Source organism: Salvelinus fontinalis, unplaced genomic scaffold (genome assembly GCF_029448725.1).
Source record: "Salvelinus fontinalis isolate EN_2023a unplaced genomic scaffold, ASM2944872v1 scaffold_0041, whole genome shotgun sequence".
Lineage (NCBI taxonomy): Eukaryota > Metazoa > Chordata > Actinopteri > Salmoniformes > Salmonidae > Salvelinus > Salvelinus fontinalis.
The window spans coordinates 314,819-339,963 of record NW_026600250.1 but is presented as its reverse complement, the minus strand read 5'-3'; the positions used below and the strand labels follow the sequence as shown (position 1 = coordinate 339,963).

At 39.8% G+C, this 25,145-nt stretch overlaps 2 protein-coding genes across 3 annotated transcripts in view; one reads left to right on the top strand and one right to left on the bottom strand.

The window, feature by feature from the left end:
• Positions 1-512: 512 nt before the first annotated feature.
• Positions 513-25,145, bottom strand: part of LOC129842435 (zinc finger protein 883-like) — a 182,299-nt gene continuing 157,666 nt past the window's right edge. The window contains exons 1-2 of one of the 2 annotated variants that reach the window (XM_055911000.1): positions 11,412-12,150; positions 513-2,270 (exon numbers count right to left, since the gene is read on the bottom strand). In XM_055911000.1, coding sequence (XP_055766975.1) covers positions 610-2,270; positions 11,412-11,877 — 2,127 coding nt within the window. In that variant the 5' untranslated portion in view covers positions 11,878-12,150 and the 3' untranslated portion in view covers positions 513-609. Of the gene's footprint in view, positions 2,271-11,411; positions 12,151-25,145 lie in introns of those variants that run through there. The other variant, XM_055910998.1, reaches the window with a different exon arrangement.
• Positions 20,187-21,538, top strand: LOC129842452 (gastrula zinc finger protein XlCGF17.1-like; the record flags this gene model as incomplete). The annotated part of the gene is made up of 1 exon (XM_055911022.1): positions 20,187-21,538. A coding segment is annotated over one exon (810 nt), but the record flags the coding sequence as incomplete, so codon positions are not given.

Here is a 25,145-nt window from a genome sequence, read left to right as displayed (position 1 = left end):
TGGGAGATATATTTCACCTCACTGGTTAGAGGACAACCTGCAGAAGACAGTCAGCTACATTTTGGAGTGATGCATTTAAATGTAGGGGTCGCTAAACAAAGGAACACAACACTTATTTGTCATCACTCATCGATATCATGTTAATATCATTTTGAAATCAATTGTGCCGAGAGGAGGGAGATGAGGTTGCACGTCCTGTTAAAACTAACAGCTCAAAAACCACACGAAATCTGGGAATAATGTGTACATCCCTGGTTAGAGGACAATTTGTAGAAAACAGCTAGCTACATTTTGAAGTGTTGCATTTTGATTCAAGTGGGTCACCAACATGGTGTAACACAGCTCTTTTTGTGTTAGTCACTTTTTGTTAAATCACAAAAATAGTAACTCTTTCAATTCAGAGCCTGGATTTTCCCCCTGAGGCTAATATCCACATTATGTTGAAATCAATAGAACAGGGGACAAACATTTAGGGTTCTACATTGTGACAATATCAAAATACTCCAACTACAATGTTAAAACATTCTACATTGTGACATTAATTCATTGATATCATGAAACAACTGCTTCATGTATTTTCTGATGTTTAGTCAGAGATCTTTTATCAGATTACCTCTGGTCACAGCTATAAGATTTCTCTCCTGTGTGTGTTCTCTGGTGTCGAGTCAGAATGCCAGATGTACTAAAACTCTTCCCACATTGATCACAGCTATAAGGTTTCTCTCCAGTGTGTGTTCTCTGGTGCACTGTCAGATAGCTAGATTGAACAAAACTCTTCCCACATTGCCAACAGCTATAAGGTTTATCTCCTGTGTGTTTTCTCTGGTGCACTGTCAGATAGCTAGATTGACCAAAACTCTTTCCACATTGATCACAGCTAAAAGGTTTCTCTCCTGTGTGTGTTCTCTGGTGTAAAGTCAGATAGCCAGAAGTAGTAAAACTCTTCCCACATTGATCACAGCTATAAGGTTTATCTCCTGTGTGTGTTCTCTGGTGTAATGTCAGATGGCCAGATCTAGTAAAACTCTTCCCACATTGATCACAGCTATAAGGCTTCTCTCCTGTGTGTGTTCTCTGGTGTAAAGTCAGAGAGCCAGATGTAGGAAAACTCTTCCCACATTGACCACAGCTATAAGGTTTCTCTCCTGTGTGTGTTCTTTGGTGTAAAGTCAGAGAGCCAGATGTAGTAAAACTCTTCCCACATTGATCACAGCTATAAGGTTTCTCTCCTGTGTGTGTTCTCTTGTGCACTGTCAGGGAGCTAGATTGACTAAAACTCTTCCCACATTGACCACAGCTAGAAGGTTTCTCTCCTGTGTGTATTCTCTGGTGTAAAGTTAGACAGCCAGAAGTAGTAAATCTCTTCCCACATTGACCACAGCTATAAGGTTTCTCTCCTGTGTGTATTCTCTGGTGTGATGTCAGCTGGCAAGATCTACCAAAACTCTGCCCACATTGATCACAGCTATAAGATTTCTCTCCTGTGTGTGTTCTCTGGTGTTGAGTCAGAGTGCTAGATTGACCAAAACTCTTCCCACATTGATCACAGCTATAAGATTTCTCGCCTGTGTGTATTCTCTGGTGTACAGTCAGAGAGCCAGAGGTAGTACATCTCTTCCCACATTTATCACAGTTATAAGATTTCTCTCCTGCGTGTATCCTCTGGTGTAGAGTCAGAGTGAAGGATTGACTAAAACTCTTCCCACATTGACCACAGCTATAAGGTTTCTCGCCTGTGTGTATTCTCTGGTGTACAGTCAGAGAGCCAGATGTAGTACATCTCTTCCCACATTGATCACAGCTATAAGGTTTCTCTCCTGTGTGTATTCTCTGGTGTTGAGTCAGCTGGCCAGATGTAGTAAAACTCTTCCCACATTGACCACAGCTATAAGGTTTCTCGCCTGTGTGTATTCTCTGGTGTAGAGTCAGAGAGCCAGATGTAGTACATCTCTTCCCACATTGATCACAGCTATAAGGTTTCTCTCCTGTGTGTATTCTCTGGTGTTGAGTCAGCTGGCCAGATGTAGTAAAACTCTTCCCACATTGATCACAGCTATAAGATTTCTCTCCTGTGTGTGTTCTCTGATGAATTTGAATGCCTGCTGATGAGGTGAATCTCTTCCCACAGTCAGAGCGGTGAATTATCTTCCCTGTGGATCTCTGCAGGTGTTTCTGGAGGAGTTCTGATGTGGAGAGACTCTTCTCTGCCTCTTCAGCATCATGAGGTTGTTGAGGCTCCCCAGAGGATCCACGATAGTCCCGTATCTCTCCTGTGTGAACAACAAAGTCAGACAGATGGTTAAAGGCCCACAACAGCGGTAATCCATTGTAAAAAGTGATGCCAACAGAAAGAAGTTGTTCATGTTGTTGAAACTCTAAGCAGTGTGGCAGAAGACGTTTGGTCTCCAATACAGACCCCTTTCTGTGTTGCTAAAATTGCGGCACGAGGGCAATTTGGTTGCAGAAACTCCTCCATACTAATGAGGAAACCGCTAGTTATGGATGTAGTATATCTGGTAATGAGGAAACCACTAGTTATGGATGTAGTATATCTGGTAATGAGGAAACCACTAGTTATGGATGTAGTATATCTGGTAATGAGGAAACCACTAGTTATGGATGTAGTATATCTGGTAATGAGGAAACCACTAGTTATGGATGTAGTATATCTGGTAATGAGGAAACCACTAGTTATGGATGTAGTATATCTGGTAATGAGGAAACCACTAGTTATGGATGTAGTATATCTGGTAATGAGGAAACCACTAGTTATGGATGTAGTATATCTGGTAATGAGGAAACCACTAGTTATGGATGTAGTATATCTGGTAATGAGGAAACCACTAGTTATGGATGTAGTATATCTGGTAATGAGGAAACCGCTAGTTATGGATGTAGTATATCTGGTAATGAGGAAACCACTAGTTATGGATGTAGTATATCTGGTAATGAGGAAACCACTAGTTATGGATGTAGTATATCTGCTAATGAGGAAACCACTAGTTATGGATGTAATATATCTGGTAATGAGGAAACCACTATGAGGAAACCACTAGTTATGGATGTAATATATCTGGTAATGAGGAAACCACTATGAGGAAACCACTAGTTATGGATGTAATATATCTGGTAATGAGGAAACCACTAGTTATGGATGTAATATATCTGGTATTGAGGAAACCACTAGTTATGGATGTAGTATATCTGCTAATGAGGAAACCGCTAGTCATGGATGTAGTATATCTGGTAATGAGGAAACCGCTAGTTATGGATGTAGTATATCTGGTAATGAGGAAACCACTAGTTATGGATGTAGTATATCTGCCTGGAACAAAAATGGTGAGCAAAGATTTTAGTTTTCCACAATGTATTCTGAATATTACAGCACAAGATCAGGAGTGTTACTCAAGGAAACTCACATTAAAGCTCTGTGTCTATTCACTAATTCACCACCGTGGGGGAAAACTCAGGGGAGTTCTCATAGGCTGACAGCAATAATAGCCTCCATTTTACAGGTTGATTATAAGTGCATTTCACATTACTATTGAAGTATAATTTTAAGGCTCGTTTGAAACTCCTGCTTAATATGTTTGTGTTGTTGTCACAAATCAACTGCTTTATACTGAAACACTTCAACCAGTAAAATGTTCTTAGGCTTTGCCATCAGCCTGAAACTGAGGGTTTGTACATTAAGTGTTTAACAAATTGGCCCATAACTTCACCTAACAAGATAGACCTACTGTAGGACCCATAACTTCACCTAACAACAACATAGACCTACTGTAGGACCCATAACTTCGCCTAACAACAACATAGACCTAGGACTATATACAATTTAATATTTCAGGTGAAACATGGAAACAAAAATGTCTTTGTCATGACATCTCATAACCTGATCACCAGATAATTTTGTGAATAATCCCACTAGGCTACTCTGTAATGTGTTGTCATTCTAAATGTCCTGAATAAAGGAAAATAGCTCTGTGTGTTGTACAATAGCCTATCCATCAAGGAACAGTTCTCCACACATTATGAGCTAAGTATCTCTGTGTGCAAACAGACTAACGAGACCCTACTGTAAATCAAGTAGACAATAACACATTATAAACATCAATTTGTTAGGGATGTTGGATCCAACGTGGAGCACGGCATAACTGTCTTTACCAGAGTAATGAATGAAGAAGCACTTTGGTTGTTGTTGCATGTCGTGATGTCATGTGACTGTCATTCAGAAAATGATTTCCTGGATCAGCTGATGATAGTTGAACATGTGACTGTAACTAAACAGCTACAGTATTAAGAATTGTGTGTAATTATTGAAAAACCATGTTAATGACAGTATCCATTTGGGTGTTGTCAATAAAGTTAAGGGGACTTTCGTTTAGAACCATTGGATTTAGCAAACTCTGAAATGATTGAAAACTGTTTCCCCAGCATAACATAAGGAGACACTAAATGTGACGTAGTTAGAGAGCATTTCAGAGATCTGAATACAAAAAACTGTCCCACTGCAAGATCCAGTATTTAAGTTGAAGTTCATCATATGACAAGCGTAACGTTATGACTATAACTACTGTTCCCTGAAGGAGGGAAACTAGGTACAACATACTATTAAATCCACATGTTATGACTATAACTACTGTTCCCTGGAGGAGGGAAACTAGGTACAACATACTATTAAATCCACATGTTATGACTATAACTACTGTTCCCTGAAGGAGGGAAACTAGGTACAACATACTATTAAATCCACATGTTATGACTATAACTACTGTTCCCTGAAGGAGGGAAACTAGGTACAACATACTATTAAATCCACATGTTATGACTATAACTACTGTTCCCTGAAGGAGGGAAACTAGGTACAACATACTATTAAATCCACAGGTTATGACTATAACTACTGTTCCCTGAAGGAGGGAAACTAGGTACAACATACTATTAAATCCACGCCTCGCTGGAAGCACCACCGTCCACAGGTGATGAGAGTGAGGCTTGGATTTATTCCTTAAAATGTAATGCCGCTCTTCACCAACCCAGGAAAGGGCATTTTATTGCATGACATAAGTATTTGATCACCTACCAACCAGTAAGAATTCCAGCTCTCACAGACCTGTTAGTTTTTCTTTAAGAAGCCCTCCTGTTCTCCACTCATTACCTGTATTAACTGCACCTGTTTGAACTCGTTACCTGTATAAAAGACACCTGTCCACACACTCAATCAAACAGACCCCAACCTCTCCACAATGGCCAAGACCAGAGATAAAATTGTAGACCTGCACAAGGCTGGGATGGGCTACAGGACAATAGGCAAGCAGTTTGGTGAGAAGGCAACAACTGTTGGCGCAATTATTAGAAAATGGAAGAAGTTCAAGATGACGGTCAATCACCCTTGGTCTGGGGCTCCATGCAAAATCTCACCTCGTGAGGCATCAATGATCATGAGGAAGGTGAGGTATCAGCCCAAAACTACACGGCAGGACCTGGTCAATGACCTGAAGAGAGCTGGGACCACAGTCTCAAAGAAAACCATTAGTAACACACTACGCCGTCATGGATTAAAATCCTGCAGCGCACGCAAGGTCCCCCTGCTCAAGCCAGCACATGTCCAGGCCTGTCTGAAGTTTGCCAATGACCATCTGGATGATCCAGAGGAGGAATGGGAGAAGGTCATGTGGTCTGATGAGACAAAAATAAAGCTTTTTGGTCTAAACTTCACTCGCCGTGTTTGGAGGAAGAAGAAGGATGAGTACAACCCCAAGAACACCATCCCAACCGTGAAGCATGGAGGTGGAAACATCATTCTTTGGCGATGCTTTTCTGCAAAGGGGACAGGACGACTGCACCGTATTGAGGGGAGGATGGATGGGGCCACGTATCGCGAGATCTTGGCCAACAACCTCCTTCCCTCAGTAAGAGCATTGAAGATGGGTCGTGGCTGGGTCTTCCAGCATGACAACGACCCGAAACACACAGTCAGGGCAACTAAGGAGTGGCTCCGTAAGAAGCATCTCAAGGTCCTGGAGTGGCCTAGCCAGTCTCCAGACCTGAACCCAATAGAAAATCTTTGGAGGGAGCTGAAAGTCCGTATTGCCCAGCGACAGCCCTGAAACCTGAAGGATCTGGAGACGGTCTGTATGGAGGAGTGGGCCAAAATCCCTGCTGCAGTGTGTGCAAACCTGGTCAAGAACTACAGGAAACACATGATCTCTGTAATTGCAAACAAAGGTTTCTGTACCAAGAATTAAGTTCTGCTTTTCTGATGTACCAAATACTTATGTCATGCAATAAAATGCAAATTAATTACTTAAAAATCATACAATGTGATTTATGGATTTTTGTTTTTGATTCCGTCTCTCACAGTTGAAGTGTACCTATGATAAAAATTACAGACCTCTACATGCTTTGTAAGTAGGATAACCTGCAAAATCGGCAGTGTATCAAATACTTGTTCTCCCCACTGTAAAAGTAGGACTAGTCTACCTGACTACACATAGAGAAGTAGGACTAGTCTACCTGGTTACACATATAGAGGTAGGACTAGTCTACCTGACTACACATATAGAAGTAGGACTAGTCTACCTGACAACACATAGAGAAGTAGGACTAGTCTACCTGGTTACACATATAGAAGTAGGACTAGTCTACCTGGTTACACATATAGAAGTAGAACTAGTCTACCCGACAACACATATAGAGGTAGGACTAGTCTACCTGGTTACACATATAGAAGTAGGACTAGTCTACCTGGTTACACATATAGAAGTAGAACTAGTCTACCCGACAACACATATAGAGGTAGGACTAGTCTACCTGGTTACACATATAGAGGTAGGTCTAGTCTACCTGGTTACACATATAGAAGTAGTACTAGTCTACCTGGTTACACATATAGAAGTAGAACTAGTCTACCCGACAACACATATAGAGGTAGGACTAGTCTACCTGACTACACATATAGAAGTAGGACTAGTCTACCTGGTTACACATATAGAGGTAGGACTAGTCTACCTGGTTACACATATAGAGGTAGGACTAGTCTACCTGGTTACACATATAGAGGTAGGACTAGTCTACCTGACTACACATATAGAAGTAGGACTAGTCTACCTGGTTACACATATGGAAGTAGGACTAGTCTACCTGGTTACACATATAGAAGTAGAACTAGTCTACCCGACAACACATAGAGGTAGGACTAGTCTACCTGGTTACATATATAGAAGTAGGACTAGTCTACCTGGTTACACATATAGAGGTAGGACTAGTCTACCTGGTTACACATATAGAGGTAGGACTAGTCTACCTGACTACACATATAGAAGTAGGACTAGTCTACCTGGTTACACATATAGAAGTAGGACTAGTCTACCTGGTTACACATATAGAAGTAGGACTAGTCTACCTGGTTACACATATAGAAGTAGAACTAGTCTACCCGACAACACATATAGAGGTAGGACTAGTCTACCTGGTTACACATATAGAGGTAGGACTAGTCCACCTGGTTACACATATAGAAGTAGGACTAGTCTACCTGGTTACACATATAGAAGTAGGACTAGTCTACCTAGTTACACATATAGAAGTAGGACTAGTCTACATGCTTACACATATAGAAGTAAGACTAGTCTACCTGCTTACACATATAGAAGTAGAACTAGTCTACCCGACAACACATAGAGAGGTAGAACTAGTCTACCTGGTTACATATATAGAGGTAGGACTAGTCTACCTGGTTACACATATAGGTAGGACTAGTCTACCTGGTTACACATATAGGTAGGACTAGTCTACCTGGTTAGACATAGAGGTAGGACTAGTCTACCTGGTTAGACATATAGAAGTAGGACTAGTCTACCTGGTTAGACATATAGAAGTAGGACTAGTCTACCTGGTTAGACATAGAGGTAGGACTAGTCTACCTGGTTACACATATAGAAGTAGAACTAGTCTAAATAACAAAAAATATAGAAGTAGGACTAGTCTACCTGGTTACACATATAGAAGTAGGACTAGTCTACCTGGTTACATATATAGAAGTAGGACTAGTCTACCTGGTTACACATATAGAAGTAGGACTAGTCTACCTGGTTAGACATATAGAAGTAGGACTAGTCTACCTGGTCACACATATAGAAGTAGAACTAGTCTAAATAACAAAAAATATAGAAGTAGGACTAGTCTACCTGGTTACATATATAGAAGTAGGACTAGTCTACCTGGTTACACATATAGAAGTAGGACTAGTCTACCTGGTGACACATATAGAAGTAGGACTAGTCTACCCGACAACACATATAGAAGTAGGACTAGTCTACCTGGTTAAACATATAGAAATAGAACTAGTCTACCTTGTTACACATATAGAAGTAGGACTAGTCTACCTGGTTACACATATAGAAGTAGGACTAGTCTACCTGGTAACACATATAGAAGTAGGACTAGTCTACCTGGTTAAACATATAGAAATAGGACTAGTCTACCTGGTTACACATATTGAAGTAGGACTAGTCTACCTGGTTACACATATTGAAGTAGGACTAGTCTACCTAGTTACACATATAGAAGTAGGACTAGTCTACCTGGTTACACATATAGAAGTAGGACTAGTCTACCTAGTTACACATATAGAAGTAGGGCTAGTCTACCTGGTTACACATATAGAAGTAGGACTAGTCTACATGCTTAAACATATAGAAGTAAGACTAGTCTACCTGCTTACACATATAGAAGTAGAACTAGTCTACCCGACAACACATATAGAAGTAGAACTAGTCTACCCGGTTACATATATAGAGGTAGGACTAGTCTACCCGGTTACATATATAGAAGTAGGACTAGTCTACCTGGGTACACATAGAGGTAGGACTAGTCTACCTGGTTAGACATAGAGGTAGGACTAGTCTACCTGGTTAGACATAGAGGTAGGACTAGTCTACCTGGTTACACATATTGAAGTAGGACTAGTCTACCTGGTTACACATATAGAAGTAGGACTAGTCTACCTGGTTACACATATAGAAGTAGAACTAGTCTACCTGGTTACACATATAGAAGTAGGACTAGTCTACCTGGTTACACATATAGAAGTAGGACTACTCTACCTGGTTACACATATAGGAAGTAGGACTAGTCTACCTGGTTACACATATAGAAGTAGGACTAGTCTACCTGACTACACATATAGTAGTAGGACTAGTCTACCTGACTACACATATAGAAGTAGGACTAGTCTACCTGGTTACACATATAGAAGTAGGACTAGTCTACCTGGTTACACATATAGAAGTAGGACTAGTCTACCTGACTACACATATAGTAGTAGGACTAGTCTACCTGGTTACACATATAGAAGTAGGACTAGGCTACCCGACAACACATATAGAAGTAGGACTAGTCTACCTGACTACACATATAGAAGTAGGACTAGTCTACCTGGTTACACATATAGAAGTAGGACTAGTCTACCTGGTTACACATATAGAAGTAGGACTAGTCTACCTGGTTACACATATAGGAAGTAGGACTAGTCTACCTGGTTACACATATAGAAGTAGGACTAGTCTACCTGGTTACACATATAGGAAGTAGGACTCGTCTACCTGGTTACACATATAGAAGTAGGACTAGTCTACCAGGTTACACATATAGAAGTAGGACTAGTCTACCTGGTTACACATATAGAAGTAGGATTAATCTATCTGGCCTGCAAACAAATGAAGGCCTATAAATGTGCCCATTTGGGGATGTCTGGTAGTATTTCTGATTGTCTTAACGCACCACCACTAATGAGTTGTGGAGCTTCTCAAAGCACATTTTTCCCCCACCTCAAACAGCAAGTAAACAAAGTCTAATCAAAATCAATTACAAATGAGAATAACTCCTCAAAGTATTTGTAAAATATTTCCAGCTGTCCCCCTTTCGATAACCACTCGGCACGAAAGGGAAAAACGTAATGCTCTGATCCAGTGGAAATGTCAAAACACCTGATTCCTTCTTATCCCTTTCACAAATAGCCTACAGCTGTGTCGGTCGAGAACTCACAGGCACGGGAAGCTGAGGGCCCAGAATATTTTATACAATGTTTCAAGTTCGTTTTAGACAGGCCATGCGATTTATAGGACATTTATTTGCAATGTTTTTATTTGTTGGCTTTATGTAGGCTATTTTTTTACATAGTTGGCAATGGCAATAAAAGTTACTTTTAGATTTGTATATCTTTCATTTAGATAGAATGTAGATTAATCACAGACAATGATTTTGAGATACTATTATAAATTAAATGAAACTGTTCCAGTAAAATGAACATATGAAAATCATAACTGTCACCAGATCAGTAGAAATGGTAAGATACATTTGCACTCCAAATGTAGGTTGCCAACTGCTTGTGTAGCCGATTACCAGCAACGTCAAATTTTATGAATGCCAGCAGGAAGAGTTTATTCTCTTCTGGTTGGGCGATATTGATGTAATGCCATGAAAATAAATGCTGAATATTATACAATGACTTATCAACAGCTCTAACAATTTGACCCCCACAGATTTCCTGTGGGGGTCAAATTGGTAATTCTAGAATATACTATATATCCTAGAAACCTGGTTAAACTATCATTATGACATCATGGATGAATTCTAGAATATACTATATATCCTAGAAACCTGGTTAAACTATCATTATGACATCATGGATGGCCAGTCCTTGTATTCATAGTGTAGTGAATTCAGGGGGTTGCCCTGAGCTGGACTCAAACCTGGGTCCAGCGACTGTCAAGCCAACACCTTAAAACTGTTACACCAAGATGTCAGAACTTCTTGACGAGGTCCCTAGGTTTTGGGTTAAGGTTGATACAATAGCTTTCTCTATGAATTTGAGAGTGGTTACATTTCTCCAACCCCCATCCCTCAGCTGTTTACCAAACCAAGTCTCTTGACAGCCATTTTGTTGCTGTTTAAATACTTGGTTGTCCCTTTAAAAAAGCCACACATCAATCAACCAATCTGAAGTTGAAACAATAACAAAGCAGTCATTCCACAACTGTTTTGGTAATAAGATGATGATGGGCCTGGAGACATTTTACTACTCTCAAATTCATAGACATACCTATGGATGCAAGGACTGACCATCCATGATATCAACATTATAGTTTTAACCATGTTGAGGCTATACAGTGTTGATTTACATTGTTTCTAAACATTGGAGTAAAAAAAGCTTATTTTGGGTTCTGATGGGGTACAACAATTTAACTAAGCTCATGAGGCATGTGTTATATTCTCCAAGAATCAATGGCTATAAATAAATCATTTAAAAGTCAAAATATGGATGTAGCAATTGCAGATTTCCCTTTTAACACCAAACATCAGTTCAACAACTGCAGAGTTTGTACCTCTGTATTTAAGACAGTACTTACCAGTGGTAATCACGGCCCGGTTTCTCAAAACCATCTTATGGCTAAGTTCATCTTTAGAACCACTGGATGCCTTAAATTGTGTTTGGGAAATCGGGCCCAGATATCCAGTTTCTTCCTCCTCTTCTTCCGATGAGACCGTATTCTCCCCCTCCTCCGCTTTCACTTCAAAAACTGAATCCTCCTCATCTTTTACTGTAACACCTTCCTCCTCTTTCACTCGGAACCCCTCTTCTTTCACTGTAACGTCTTCCTCTTTCACTCTGAACGCCTCTTCTTTCACTGTAACGTCTTCCTCTTCTTTCACTGAAACGTCTTTCTCTTCTTCTTTCAGGGTAACAACCTCACCCTCTACTTGTTTTTGTATTGTAACATCCTTCTCTTCCTCCTCCTCTTTGATGAGAGCTTCTTTCTCCGTCCAACAGACCGTCTCTTCTTCAGCAGGAAGAGAGTCATTTAGTGAACTCATGGTCGGAGATGTTAGCTAGCTAGGCTAATGCTAACTTAACCAGCCCGCCAGCTGAATAATAACAACACCGTAAATATGAAATGAAATAGGATAACTAACTAACTAGACGACAGACAAGGGTTTAAAATACAGTGGCTAATATACACTAAATCGTCTAAAGAGCTTTATGGGTTCGTCTATTTTGGCTAGCAAGCTACGGAGATGGCGGACTAACTGTTGCTGCTGCTGAAAGAAGCGTTCCGTCCACTAGATTATACGTCACACTAACAGCATTGCGTTCCGTCCACTAGATTATACGTCACACTAACAGCATTGCCTTAAAATCGCACACCGCCATCAGCTGACTGGAGTGGGTAACGCTCAGTCTGAACCTCTGACTGCGATGGAGATGTGCGACTTTAAGACAATGACGCTAGTGTGACGTAAAATATATATTATAATGTTCAGACAAAAAGTTAGTGTAGGAAGCATGAGTTTTTACTCACCAGTGTAACAATACAGTTTGGTTATAGACTTAGTAACTTAGTTTTGTTCACGATCTGGTTCCCTATAAGCACAACCAGTAATGTTTTTGAATTATCACATATGTATTCATTTATTTCGGGATTCTGGGTAATCCACAGCAGATTTATGGAGAATTGCTGTGGGTGAGTTCAAAATTGAATAGTCCCGGGATAGAAATATATAAAGTTGACATTACATCATAAAATCCACCTTTTAAATCATACATTAGCAATTTATGTTTTAGTAACTATTGCTGTTGGTTTGGCGTCAAATAAGCCTCTCTTTATATGTTATTTGCCAAATCTCCGTTTTCCATGTGGGTTTTTTGCTAAAGTTCCCTCTTTCAAGTTGGTATCTAACTAGAAAACGCATCTTCTTTAGGAGTGTTATTTTTACCGTCGACTACTGATCATTCATCCACACTATGTGTCTCATCAATGCAGGTCATTTATGACAAATGTATAAAGTACATGTTCTATAAACCCATGAACACCAGCCAGTTTATTAGCCCGGTTTTGTTAGTTTAGGTGTGTTATACTTCTTCACCACCAGAGGGGGACATTTAGTCATTTTCCAGGTTAATTTGATATATTTTGATACTAAAATGGATGACAGTTTATTCTGATGTAGTGAATATGAGACACATGGAAACAATTGATTCATTTATTATAGTAAATTAGGAATAATTAGGAATGGTTAAATCCACTATACGATCACAATGACTTTAATATACATTTCAATTGTTTTTTTGTTAGTATATTATAGGGCAGATTTATGTAGACTTGCTGTGGGAGTGCTATTTATATCCCGTCACTACTGATCATTCATCCAGACTGTGTGTGTCCCATCATTGCAGCTTTGGAAAAAAATGAACTATCCATCCATTGCTCCTTCCTGTGTTGACTCACTGACTTGAGAGACCAGGAAGGTCACACTAGCTCGATAGGTTGATATCTAGCTCAAGCGTCAACTCATGCTTTTCATTAACTGTGTGGTTGTGTTATCTGGTGGGAACCCGTTAGCACGGTGGGCTCTGGTGCCTTCTTGCCGTGGGCTCAAAACGACAGAGGAAATCAACCTGCTTGCTTCTTTTTGTATTGTCAACTTTTCTATATGGATGTTATGTTTGATACCGGAGGTACGAGGCTTTGAAAGCATTAAACTTCAAAGCAGTGTGCCGATGCCTGTCTCACTTTATCAACAGCACGTGATCAACGACGTCTGAAGATTAATTTAATCGAACAACCACCTGGTTTGGTTTGGTTCGACACTGCAGGCGACTGCCAACTGACTGCTCTACAAATCACCTTACATCATAAATAACTACTCATTATTATTGAAGCAGTGTGTCACTTTATCAGCATTGATCAATGACTTCTGAAGGTTAATTTTCTCCCATCATTCTGTTTGTCTCTGATCTTTTGATCTGCAAACACGTTTAGGTTTTGTTAGTTTGGTTCTAAATGGTCTCGGTGCTGGTTGGCTACGCTGGTTAGGCTAATAGCTAGTTGGCTAAATAGCTAACGTTAGCTGGTTGGCTACGCTGGTTAGGCTAATAGCTAGTTGGCTAAATAACTAACGTTAGCTGGTTGGCTACGCTGGTTAGGCTAATAGCTAGTTGGCTAAATAGCTAACGTTAGCTGGTTGGCTAATAGCTAGTTGGCTAAATAGCTAACGTTAGCTGGCAGGCTAAGTTAACTGCATATAGCTAATGTTAGCTGGCAGGCTAAGTTAACTGCATATAGCTAATGTTAGCTGGCTGGCTAAGATAACTGCGTAAAGCTAACGTTAGCTGGCTGGCTAAGATAACTGCATATGGCTAACGTTAGCTGGTTAAGATAACTGCCTGTAGCTAATGTTAGCTGGCTGGCGTCGTAGATAACTGCATATAGCTAATGTTAGCTGGCTTGCTAAGATAACTGCATATAGCTAACATTAGCTGGCTGGCTAAGATAACTGCATATAGCTAATGTTAGCTGGCTGGCTAAGATAACTGCATATAGCTAACATTAGCTGGCTGGCTAAGATAACTGCATATAGCTAACGTTAGCTGGCTGGCTAAGATAACTGCATATAGCTAACGTTAGCTGGCTGGCTAAGATAACTGCATATAGCTAATGTTAGCTGGCTGGCTAAGATAACTGCATATAGCTAACATTCATTTGATATTTGGTTAGATGGCGTTATGTATTTACAAAACTGTGGTTTACTTTAATCAGTCAAGTCATGAGTGTTATACATTTATACATTTTATACATTTTAAGTTATTTCTGTTGTAGTATACATCATAGGGAATAGAGTTTGAAAACAGCAGGTCTTTATATTATTATAAAATTATATCATTTTTTTTTTATATCATCTTCCCATTAATAACCTCAATGACAATTAACTTGTGGGCGGTGGTGGTGATGACGTCCTATTCGATGACGTCGTCCATCGGGATTCCCCCAAAAAGAAGATGCTCTGGATTGATCACTGGAGTCAGATGTGAAGGAGGAGGTTGATCATCAGGAGTCAGATGTGAAGGAGGTTGATCATCAGGAGTCAGATGTGAAGGAGGAGGTTGATCATCAGGAGTCAGACGTGAAGGAGGAGGTTGATCATCAGGAGTCAGATGTGAAGGAGGAGGTTGACCATCAGGAGTCAGATGTGAAGGAGGAGGTTGATCATCAGGAGTCAGATGTGAAGGAGGAGGTTGATCATCAGGAGTCAGATGTGAAGGAGGAGGTTGATCATCAGGAGTCAGATGTGAAGGGGGAGGTTGATCATCAGGAGATGTAAAGGAGGAGGTTGATCATCAGGAGTCAGATGTGAAGGAGGAGGTTGATCATCAGGAGTCAGATGTGAAGGAGGAGGTTGATTATCAGGAGTCAGATGTGAAGGAGGAGGTTGATCATCAGGAGTCAGATGTGAAGGAGGAGGTTGATCATCAGGAGTCAGATGTGAAGGAGGAGGTTGATCATCAGGAGTCAGATGTGAAGGAGGAGATTGATCATCAGGAGTCAGATGTGAAGGAGGAGGTTGATCATCAGTGAACCTCTAGGATTGTGGCTGGGCTGGCGTTTCCACTTCCAGCTTGGTCATGTATTTTGATACATTGAATGTTGATATTGTGAATCTATGTTATATATTTGTACCTCCTGTTTCATGAAGTGATGTCACTAAGTATTGCCCCTATTTATACAATGCATTCGGAAAGCATTCAGACCCCTTCACTTTTTCCACATTTTGTTACATTACAGCCTTATTCTAAAATTGATTCAATAATTTTTCCCCCTCATCAATCTACACAATACCCAATAATGACATCACAATACCCCATAAGACATCACATTGCCCCATAATGACATCACAATACCCCATAATGACAAAGCAAAAACAGCTACATAAATGAAAAAAATAGATTTTCTTTAAAAAACAAGGACATTTCTAAGTGACCCCAAACTTTTGAATGGTAGTGTACATCTACATGATGTATTGTTACACCATGTAGGAGCAGTCTAGACCTAGCCTGTTCATTATATACATCTACATGATCAATTGTTACACCATGTAGGAGCAGTATAGACCTAGTCTGTTCATTATATACATCTACATGATCTATTGTTACACCACATTGGAGCAGTATAGACCTAGTCTGTTCATTATATACATCTACATGATGTATTGTTACACCATGTAGGAGCAGTATAGACCTAGTCTGTTCATTATATACATCTACATGATGTATTGTTACACCATGTAGGAGCAGTATAGACCTACATTAGCTATCTGCTAATTTAGATGTAATATAACTTAATGAAACTGCCTTAAATATGCTGTGGTAAACATTTTTTATTCGCACTAATCAATCAACACATTCCTGTCTTTGTATGTCTCAATATAATAGTATAATTTAATTAAATCCATTTAAAATGATCTTTGTCTGAAAATAAAATATGATCCTCAACTGCGTTTCCCCTCCAGTCAGCAGACGGCGATGTGCGTCTTTCAGGCGACGCTGCCAGCGTGACGTATAATCTAGTGGACGGTTCTTCATAAACAGCTCGTCAACCACCTCGGTAGCTTGCTAGCCAACATAGCCGAAAGATTCAAGCTATTTAGACGCTTTCGGTGTATATTAGCTACTGTGTTTTAGACACACTTCTGTCGTATCTACTTGTTAACCTATTTAATATTACGTTATTTTGTATTAGTCAGCTATAGTAGCTGGCTGGTTAAATTAGCACTAGCCTAGTCGCTAATGATAGCTAGCTAACATCCCTGAACATGAGGTCAGTAAGCTTCTCCCCTCTCGTTAAAGAAGAGGAGGTCTGCTGGACGGAGAAAGAAGCTCTGGAGCTGAACATTGTCGTTAAAGAGGAGAAGGAAGAAGAGGATGTGACAGTAAAACAAGAAGTAGTGGGTGAGGCTGTTACAGTGAAAGAAGAAGAGAAAGACGTTTCAGTGAAAGAGGAGGAAGACGCGTTCAGAGTGAAAGAGGAGGAGGATGTTACAGTGAAAGAAAAGGTGAAAGAGAAAGAGGAGGATGATGTTACAGTGAAAGAAGAGGGGGAAGTTTTTGGAGTGAAGAAGGAAGGGTCGATTACTGTCACATTGAAAGATGAAGAGGTGGAGATAGGAGATCTGATTAACACCAGTAAGTACCGCCTTAAATGTGTTTTTTACTTTGTGACTTAACATATAACATAACATATAAAAGTGACTTAACATATATATTTGAGAAGGGTCTATCTGCTGACCGCAGACTGGGGGGCACGGCATGTAGTGATTTTCATGTAGTGATGTTTTACTACACACCGTGCCCCCCAATAGTACCATGTGAGAGTTGGGTTGGCTACACCAAAGATTATGGATATACTGACAAGATGTCTCTCCGCCCTAACAAGGGGAGTCGTTGTCCACAAAGCTTCACTGCGGGTTGTCTAGCTTCCGCCTATCCTTTCTTTGGATTGGTGGATTCATCTTATTATTGTAATCTATTGTTTATATTCAATGAGGGTTGTTGTCGTCAACCGCCTGTATTCAATGGAGAGAGATGCTAAGCTACTAGCATGAATATGCATAGCGATCTGGAGACAACTCCTATCGTGTTTTTATCAAAGTTGTCAGTATGTCACGTGTCCACATAACTTAAGCATTACGAAACTTCTGTTGGATCAAGTAAACCTCACGTAGCAAACAAGCCATTCATTTTGTTGTTGACCAAATTCGACACTTTCCACATTGGGTTGATAATTGTTTATACCTGGATACAACCTACTGTAACCTACTGGCATGACCTAGAGAGTTACAACCTACTGTAGCCTACTGGCATGACCTAGAGAGATACAATCTACTGTAACCTACTGGCATGACCTAGAGAGATACAACCTACTGTAACCTACTGGCATGACCTAGAGAGTTACAACCTACTGTAACCTACTGGCATGACCTAGAGAGTTACAACCTACTGTAGCCTACTGGCATGACCTAGAGAGATACAACCTACTGTAGCCTACTGGCATGACCTAGATACAACCTACTGTAACCTACTGGCATGACCTAGAAAGTTACAATCTAATGTAGCCTATTGGCATGACCTAGAGAGATACAACCTACTGTAGCCTACTGGCATGACCTAGAGAGATACAACCTACAGTAACTGGACTCTGTACACAGCCCATCTGTAAATAGCCCATCCAATTGCCTACCTCATCCCCATGTTTTTATTTACTTTTTTTGCTCACACCAGTATTTCTACTTGCACATCATTTGCACATCTATCACTCCAGTGTTAATATGCTAAATTGTAATTCCTTTGCTACTATGGCCTATTTATTGCCTTACCTCTGTACTCCATTTGCACACACTGTATATAGATTTTTCTATTGTGTTATTGACTGTACTTTTGTTTATTCCACGTGTAACTCTGTTATTTTTGTCGCACTGCTTTACTTTATCTTGGCCAGGTCACAGTTGTAAATGAGCCTACCTGGTTAAATAAAGGTTAAGAAAAAAAAAAATGTTAATTGTTCATGACGTCCTCCAGTGATTTTAACTTTTCCCGTTGAAAAGTGATATATAAATACAGTAAAGTATAAACACACTAAAGGGAAACAAATAAATGTTTTGAGCAAAATTGTGTTTTTTTTTAGACAACTGCAAACTAGAAGGAGTGAGTGATGTCATAGTAAGACCTTCAAGGAGTTGGCTTGATGGGAAGTCGTGATGTCATCCAATAGGAGACTGATCTTCATGTGAATATTCATTATAAATTCATTTTAAATCCTTCCTGTTCTGTCAAGTTGGTTGTTGATCATTGCTAGAAAGCCATTTTCAAGTCTTTCCATAGATTTTAAAGACGATTTAAGTCCAAACTGTAACTAGGCCACTCAGGAACATTCAATGTCATCTTGGTAAGCTCCTCCAGTGTCGATTTGGCCTTGTGGTTTAGGTTATTGTCCTGTTAGTACAGTTTTTTTGTATTCAGATCTTTGAAATGCACTCTACCTACGTAACATTTAGTTTCCTTATGTTACGCTGGGAAAACAGTTTTCATAGGCACAGAAATTCCAAATATTTTCAGAGTTTGCAAAATCCAATGGTTCTAACCGAGAGTCACCTTAACTTTATTGACAACACCCAAATGGATACTGTCATTAACGTGGTTCTTCAATAATTACACATCATCAAATGACAAACATCACGACATGCAACAACAACCAAAGTGCTTCTTCATTCATTACTCTGGTAAAGACAGTTATGCCGTGCTCCATGTTGGATCCAACATCCCTAACAAATTGATGTTTATAGTGTTATAATGTTATTGTCTGATTGATTTACAGTAGGGTCCCGTTAGTCTGTTTGGACACGGAGATACTTAGCTCATAATGTGTAGAGAACTGTTCCTTGATGGATAGGCTATTGTACAACACACAGAGCTATTTTCCTTTATTCAGGACATTTAGAATGACAACACATTACAGAGTAGCCTAGTGTATTATAGTCCTAGGTCTATGTTGTTGTTAGGTGGAGTTATGGGTCCTACAGTAGGTCTATGTTGTTGTTAGGTGAAGTTTTGGGTCCTACAGTAGGTCTATGTTATTGTTAGGTGAAGGTATGGGTCATACAGTAGGTCTATGTTATTGTTAGGTGAAGTTATGGGTCCTACAGTAGGTCTATGTTGTTGTTAGGTGAAGTTATGGGCCAATTTGTGAAACACTTAATGTACAAACCCTCAGTTTCAGGCTGATTGCAAAGCTAGCTAAAGAGCATTTTACTGGTTGAAGTGTTTTATAAGTATAAAGCAGTTGATTTGCGACAATAACACAAACATTTTAAGCAGGTGATTCAAGCGAGCCTTACAATTATAATCCAATAGTAATGTGAAATGCACTCATAAGCAACCTGTAAATGGAGGCTATTATTGCTGTCAGCCTATGAGAACTCCCCTGAGTTTTCCCCCATGGTGGTGAATTAGTGAATAGACACAGAGCTTAATGTGAGTTTCCTTGAGTAGCACTCCTGATCTTGCGCTGTAATATTCAGAATACATTGGGGAAAACTAAAATCTTTGCTCACCATTTTTGTTCCAGGCAGATATATTACATCCATAACTAGTGGTTTCCTCATTAGCAGATATACTACATCCATAACTAGTGGTTTCCTCAGTAGCAGGGAGGTGTTTCTGCAATTAAATTGTGTGTGCATCGCCCTCGTGCCGCAATTTTAGCAAACACATAAAGGGGCCATTTTTGGAGATCAAAGCTTGTATGGCACACTGCTTAGGTTTGACTGTCTTAAGACAATTGTAAATAATTTAACAGACCTCTGGGCATCACCTTTTACCTCAAATACACAGTGGATTTCTACTGTTGCAGGCCTTTAACCATCTGTCTGACCTTGTTGTTCACACAGGAGAGAGATGTGACTATCGTGGATCCTCTGGGGAGCCTCGACAACATCATGTGGCAGAGAAAAGTCTCTCCAGATCAGAACTCCTCAAGAAACACCAGCAGAGGCCCACAGGGAAGAAATCTATTTGCTGCTCTGACTGTGGGACACGTTGCAAATCTTCATCAGAACTTAAAATTCATCAGAGAACACACACAGGAGAGAAACCTTATAGCTGTGATCAATGTGGGAGGAGTTTTACTCAGTCAGGCTCCCTGAAATCACACCATAGAACACACACAGGAGAGAAATCTTATAGCTGTGATCAATGTGGGAAGAGTTTTACTACATCTAGCAATCTGACTGCACACCAGAGAACACACACAGGAGAGAAACCATATAGCTGTGATCAATGTGGGAAGAGTTTTGCTAAATCTAGCCATCTGACTACACACCAGAGAACACACACAGGAGAGAGACCTTATAGCTGTGATCAATGTGGGAAGAGTTTTACTGCTTCTGGCTATCTAACTATACACCATAGAACACACACAGGAGAGAAACCTTATAGCTGTGATCAATGTGGGAAGAGTTTTTCTTCTTCTTGCTATCTAACTATACACCATAGAACACACACAGGAGAAAAACCATATAACTGTGATCAATGTGGGAAGAGTTTTACTTGGCCAAAAAGCCTGAATATACACAAGCGGACACACACAGGGGAAGAGATACTCTGATTAAAGATCTCTGATTAAACATCAAATACATGATGTAGTTGTTTCATGATATCAATTAAATAATGTCACAATGTAGAATGTTTTAACATTGTAGTAGGAGAATTTTAATGATGTCACAATGTAGAAGCCTAAATATTTGTCCCTGTTACACTTCCCACGTTGGTGACCCACTTGAATCAAAATGCAACACTTCAAAATGTAGCGATCTGTTTTCTACAAGTTGTCCTCTCACCAGGGATGTACACATTACTCCCAGATTCGGTGTGGTTTTTGAGCTGTTAGTTTTAACAGGACGTGCACACAAATGACTTCAACATGATATCGTTGAGTGATGACAAATAAGTGTTGCGTTCCTTTGTTTAGCGACCCCTAAATTTAAATGCATCCCTCCAAAATGTAGCTGACTGTCTTCTGCAGGTTGACCTCTAATCAGTGAGGTAAAAGATATCTCCCATTTCCATGGTGTCCATGGTGAGTTTTCGGATTCAATAAAGAGAATTTTGAGAGAAAAAAATAATACTATTGTGTATTATTATATATAATTTTTTTTTATGTTTTGAGGTTGGACTTTAGCACGTCTAGCTCGTTAGCATAGCTCGTTAGCACGTCTAGCTCGTTAGCACATCTAGCTCGTTAGCACGTCTAGCTCGTTAGCACGTCTAGCTCGTTAGCACGTCTAGCTCGTTAGCACGTCTAGCTCGTTAGCACGTCTAGCTCGTTAGCACGTAGGACACACTGATTGGTGTCACCTCGTTAGTCAGTATGTGTTACACCTGTGCTGGCTTGTCCATCTCGTTAGTGGGAAGGTGTTTCACCTGAGCTGGTCCAGGTTCTATTTAAGAGTGTCTGGCCCAGTGCTCCAGTTGTCTTGATAGATGTGGAGAGTCAACACCTTTAGTTGCTCCACCTTTTTGGTTTGCTTCCTGTCTTTAAGTTAGGTGTGGGTTTTTCTTTTGTTTGCCTCTTCTTGGGCAGATTTAGTGGGTCTCATGGTGGGTGTTTTTTAGGTCCCAGTTGTTGTTGCTAGTCAATTTTCAGTGGACACCCCCATAGTGTCTTTCAGAACCCCTCCTAAAAAAACAAGCTTATATTTTGGGTTGGGTTGGATATAGCATCATATTGTTTATATTTGAATCAATGGCATTTCCTTAGAATGTTCATTAGTCTTTCAGTTGTTAGTCTTCTGTTTGTTGTGTACTAAATATGTTTATTTTCATTGTTTTCTCCTGTGAAGCCATTGTGTTGCATTCATGCCTGAAATGTGCTGTATAAATAAAGCTTGATTTGATTTCAACAACATGTTATTTTTTCACACCTTTATTTAACCAGGTGACCATGATGTCATAATGATAGTTTAACCAGGTAGGCCATGATGTCATAATGATAGTTTAACCAGGTAGGCCATGATGTCATAATGATAGTTTAACCAGGTAGGCCATGATGTCATAATGATAGTTTAACCAGGTAGGCCATGATGTCATAATGATAGTTTAACCAGGTAGGCCATGATGTCATAATGATAGTTTAACCAGGTAGGCCATGATGTCATAATGATAGTTTAACCAGGTAGGCCAGTTGAGAACAAGTTCTCATTTACAACGGCGACCTGGCCAAGATAAAGCAAAGCAGTGGGATAAACAATAGTACAGGCATTAACACAACAGAAAAATCTATATACAGTGTGTGCAAATGGAGTAAGGAGGGTAAGGTGTGAAATAATTACAATTTAGCAATTAAACACTGGAGTGATAGATGTAAAAGTAGAGATATTGGGGTGCAAAGGAGCAAAAATAAATAACAATACTTGGGTGTGGCTATTTACAGATGGGCTAGGTGCAATGATCGGTAAGCTGCTCAAAGTTAGTGAGGGAGATATATATGAACCCAATGACCGACCAATCAAAAGACTCTCGGGCCCTCTTAGTATGAAAATCAGTGTCTTCCACTATGTCAATATAGTGCTGGTATGTACGTTTAGTATCACTTTTCAATCAACCCAGTTCCTTTGTTGAAAATGCACATTTTTTAAATCAATCTAGATGCAGTCAGACTGAGTATAAATATTCAATGTAAAGAGATGGGGTGAATGAGTGTGGAAAAGTACATTTGACACAAATTACCTTCATAATATCAAAGAACAAATATGTGTCTGAGGGGAAATTGACTTTCATACAGCCAAAAGGGGTGAGAAATTACACCAATATCAGTGGACAATTTGCACTAATGTATATAAACATAGATGATGGAACATATTCCCTTTTGCTGACATGATGAACCGCTAAGGGGACATAAATATTTACCATCTAAACCATGTGTGACCTCTCACCTCTCTGGCTGTAGAAGTATTCTTCCTAACCAGTCCCTCAACAGCTCTCTGACTGAGCTCCACCCTCACTGGGTCTTCAGAGGAGAGGAAGGCTGAGGAGGGATGGAAGGATGAATGGATCAGTCAGTCAATAAAGTGTAGAGCTGCTGTCTATGCTGTCTGACAAAATCACAATTTTAGTAGTTCATTAAAGTAAATAAGGCTTTATGACTGCTGAATACCAACTATCAATCACTTAGATCATGTATTTCCAGGTAGAGATACATCCTTGGGACTTCCCTAGCCCATTGAAGTTGACATTTAAAATGGTTAAGGTTAGCGTTTAGGGTAGGGATGTCCCAAGGATCCCGGATAGCATTGACCATTGTGCATTATTCTGTCTCTTTTACGTAGCAGGTGTAAAAGAAACACAGACAAGACAAGTAGGTACGCAGTGCATTATGGTCATTGGAGTTTAACAAATAGCATCTAATTATGCCAATCTGTGTGTGGGGTTGTTAGAGAAGAATGTGATTGTCAGCCCTAACAAAGCATTCTAGCACCTCATCAGGCTCTGTAAAATTCTTCATTGATGACGTGTTCCTTCTATTCCAGGGGACAGCAGAGGAACTTCATCGATCCCATTCCTTCATCAATACAAGCAGTGAACATCTGAAATTCACCCTCACCTTTGATGCGCATGAAACAAGTTATCTGGACATTTTGATTAAGAGGGAGGGGGTTGGTTTTAGCACAGACCTATACAGGAAGCCGACGGACAGGAATTCCCTGTTACGCAGAGACAGCTTCCACCCTACACCCCTAAAAAAACAATTGTAATACTTGAGTAAAGGAAACATTTAAAATGTAAATTTGTAATTTTAATTTTGAAAATTAAAACAAAAAACATAACTGTTTGTACTTGTAGGTAACCAGATCGTGACTACAACTCAGTTACTAAGTCTTTAACCACACTGTGTTGTTACACTTTAACTTTTTGTCTGAAAATAAAATCGACATTTTGTAAATTTTCCTCAACTGCGTCCAGTCAGCAGATGGACTAGATCCCGCTTAGGCCGCCCGTTGTGACTCCGTCAAGAATTCAGCAGAGCAAGTTTGTATGAAGGTCTGGTTATTAAATGGGTACATAGTTCAATAGTAATATCCTCTAAAACGCTCTGGGGACAAACTTTGCTGCCCTGTTTCCAATTGTCCACATGGCTGGGAGAACCTATTCAAGTAAGGAAATAGATTTTCAAAGTGTAAAAAAAACAACGATGTATAATTAGCTAACTAGCTACAGTGCAGGCTAACTCAAATGAGCTGCTAAATGAGCTAGCTAGTTGGCTAGCTAGCTATCTAGACAACTTCACATTCTGTATAGATATATAGATAGATAGCTAGCTATCTAGACAACTTCACATTCTGTATAGATAGATAGATATATAGATAGCTAGCAATCTAGACAACTTCACATTCTGTATAGATAGATAGATAGATAGCTAGCTATCTAGCCAACTTCACATTCTGTATAGATAGATAGATAGATAGCTAGCTATCTAGCCAACTTCAAATACTGTATAGATAGATAGCCAGCTAAGTGAATCAAATATCACCAGCTACTTAACTTCATATTAGCTAGCTATCTATTTATCACTGTAAAAAACAAACTCCAAATGCATTTGTAGGTAGCTAGCTAACAGCCATGGAGGAGGGTGAAAGGATAGCAGCCCCAACTGTCAGTGAGAGAGGAGGCTATTCTGGATAGGGCAGGTACTTTTGTGTAGTTCCTGTCCCTAGAAGTGAGGACGGAGATAATAGTAACATAATATTCAGTGTGGTGT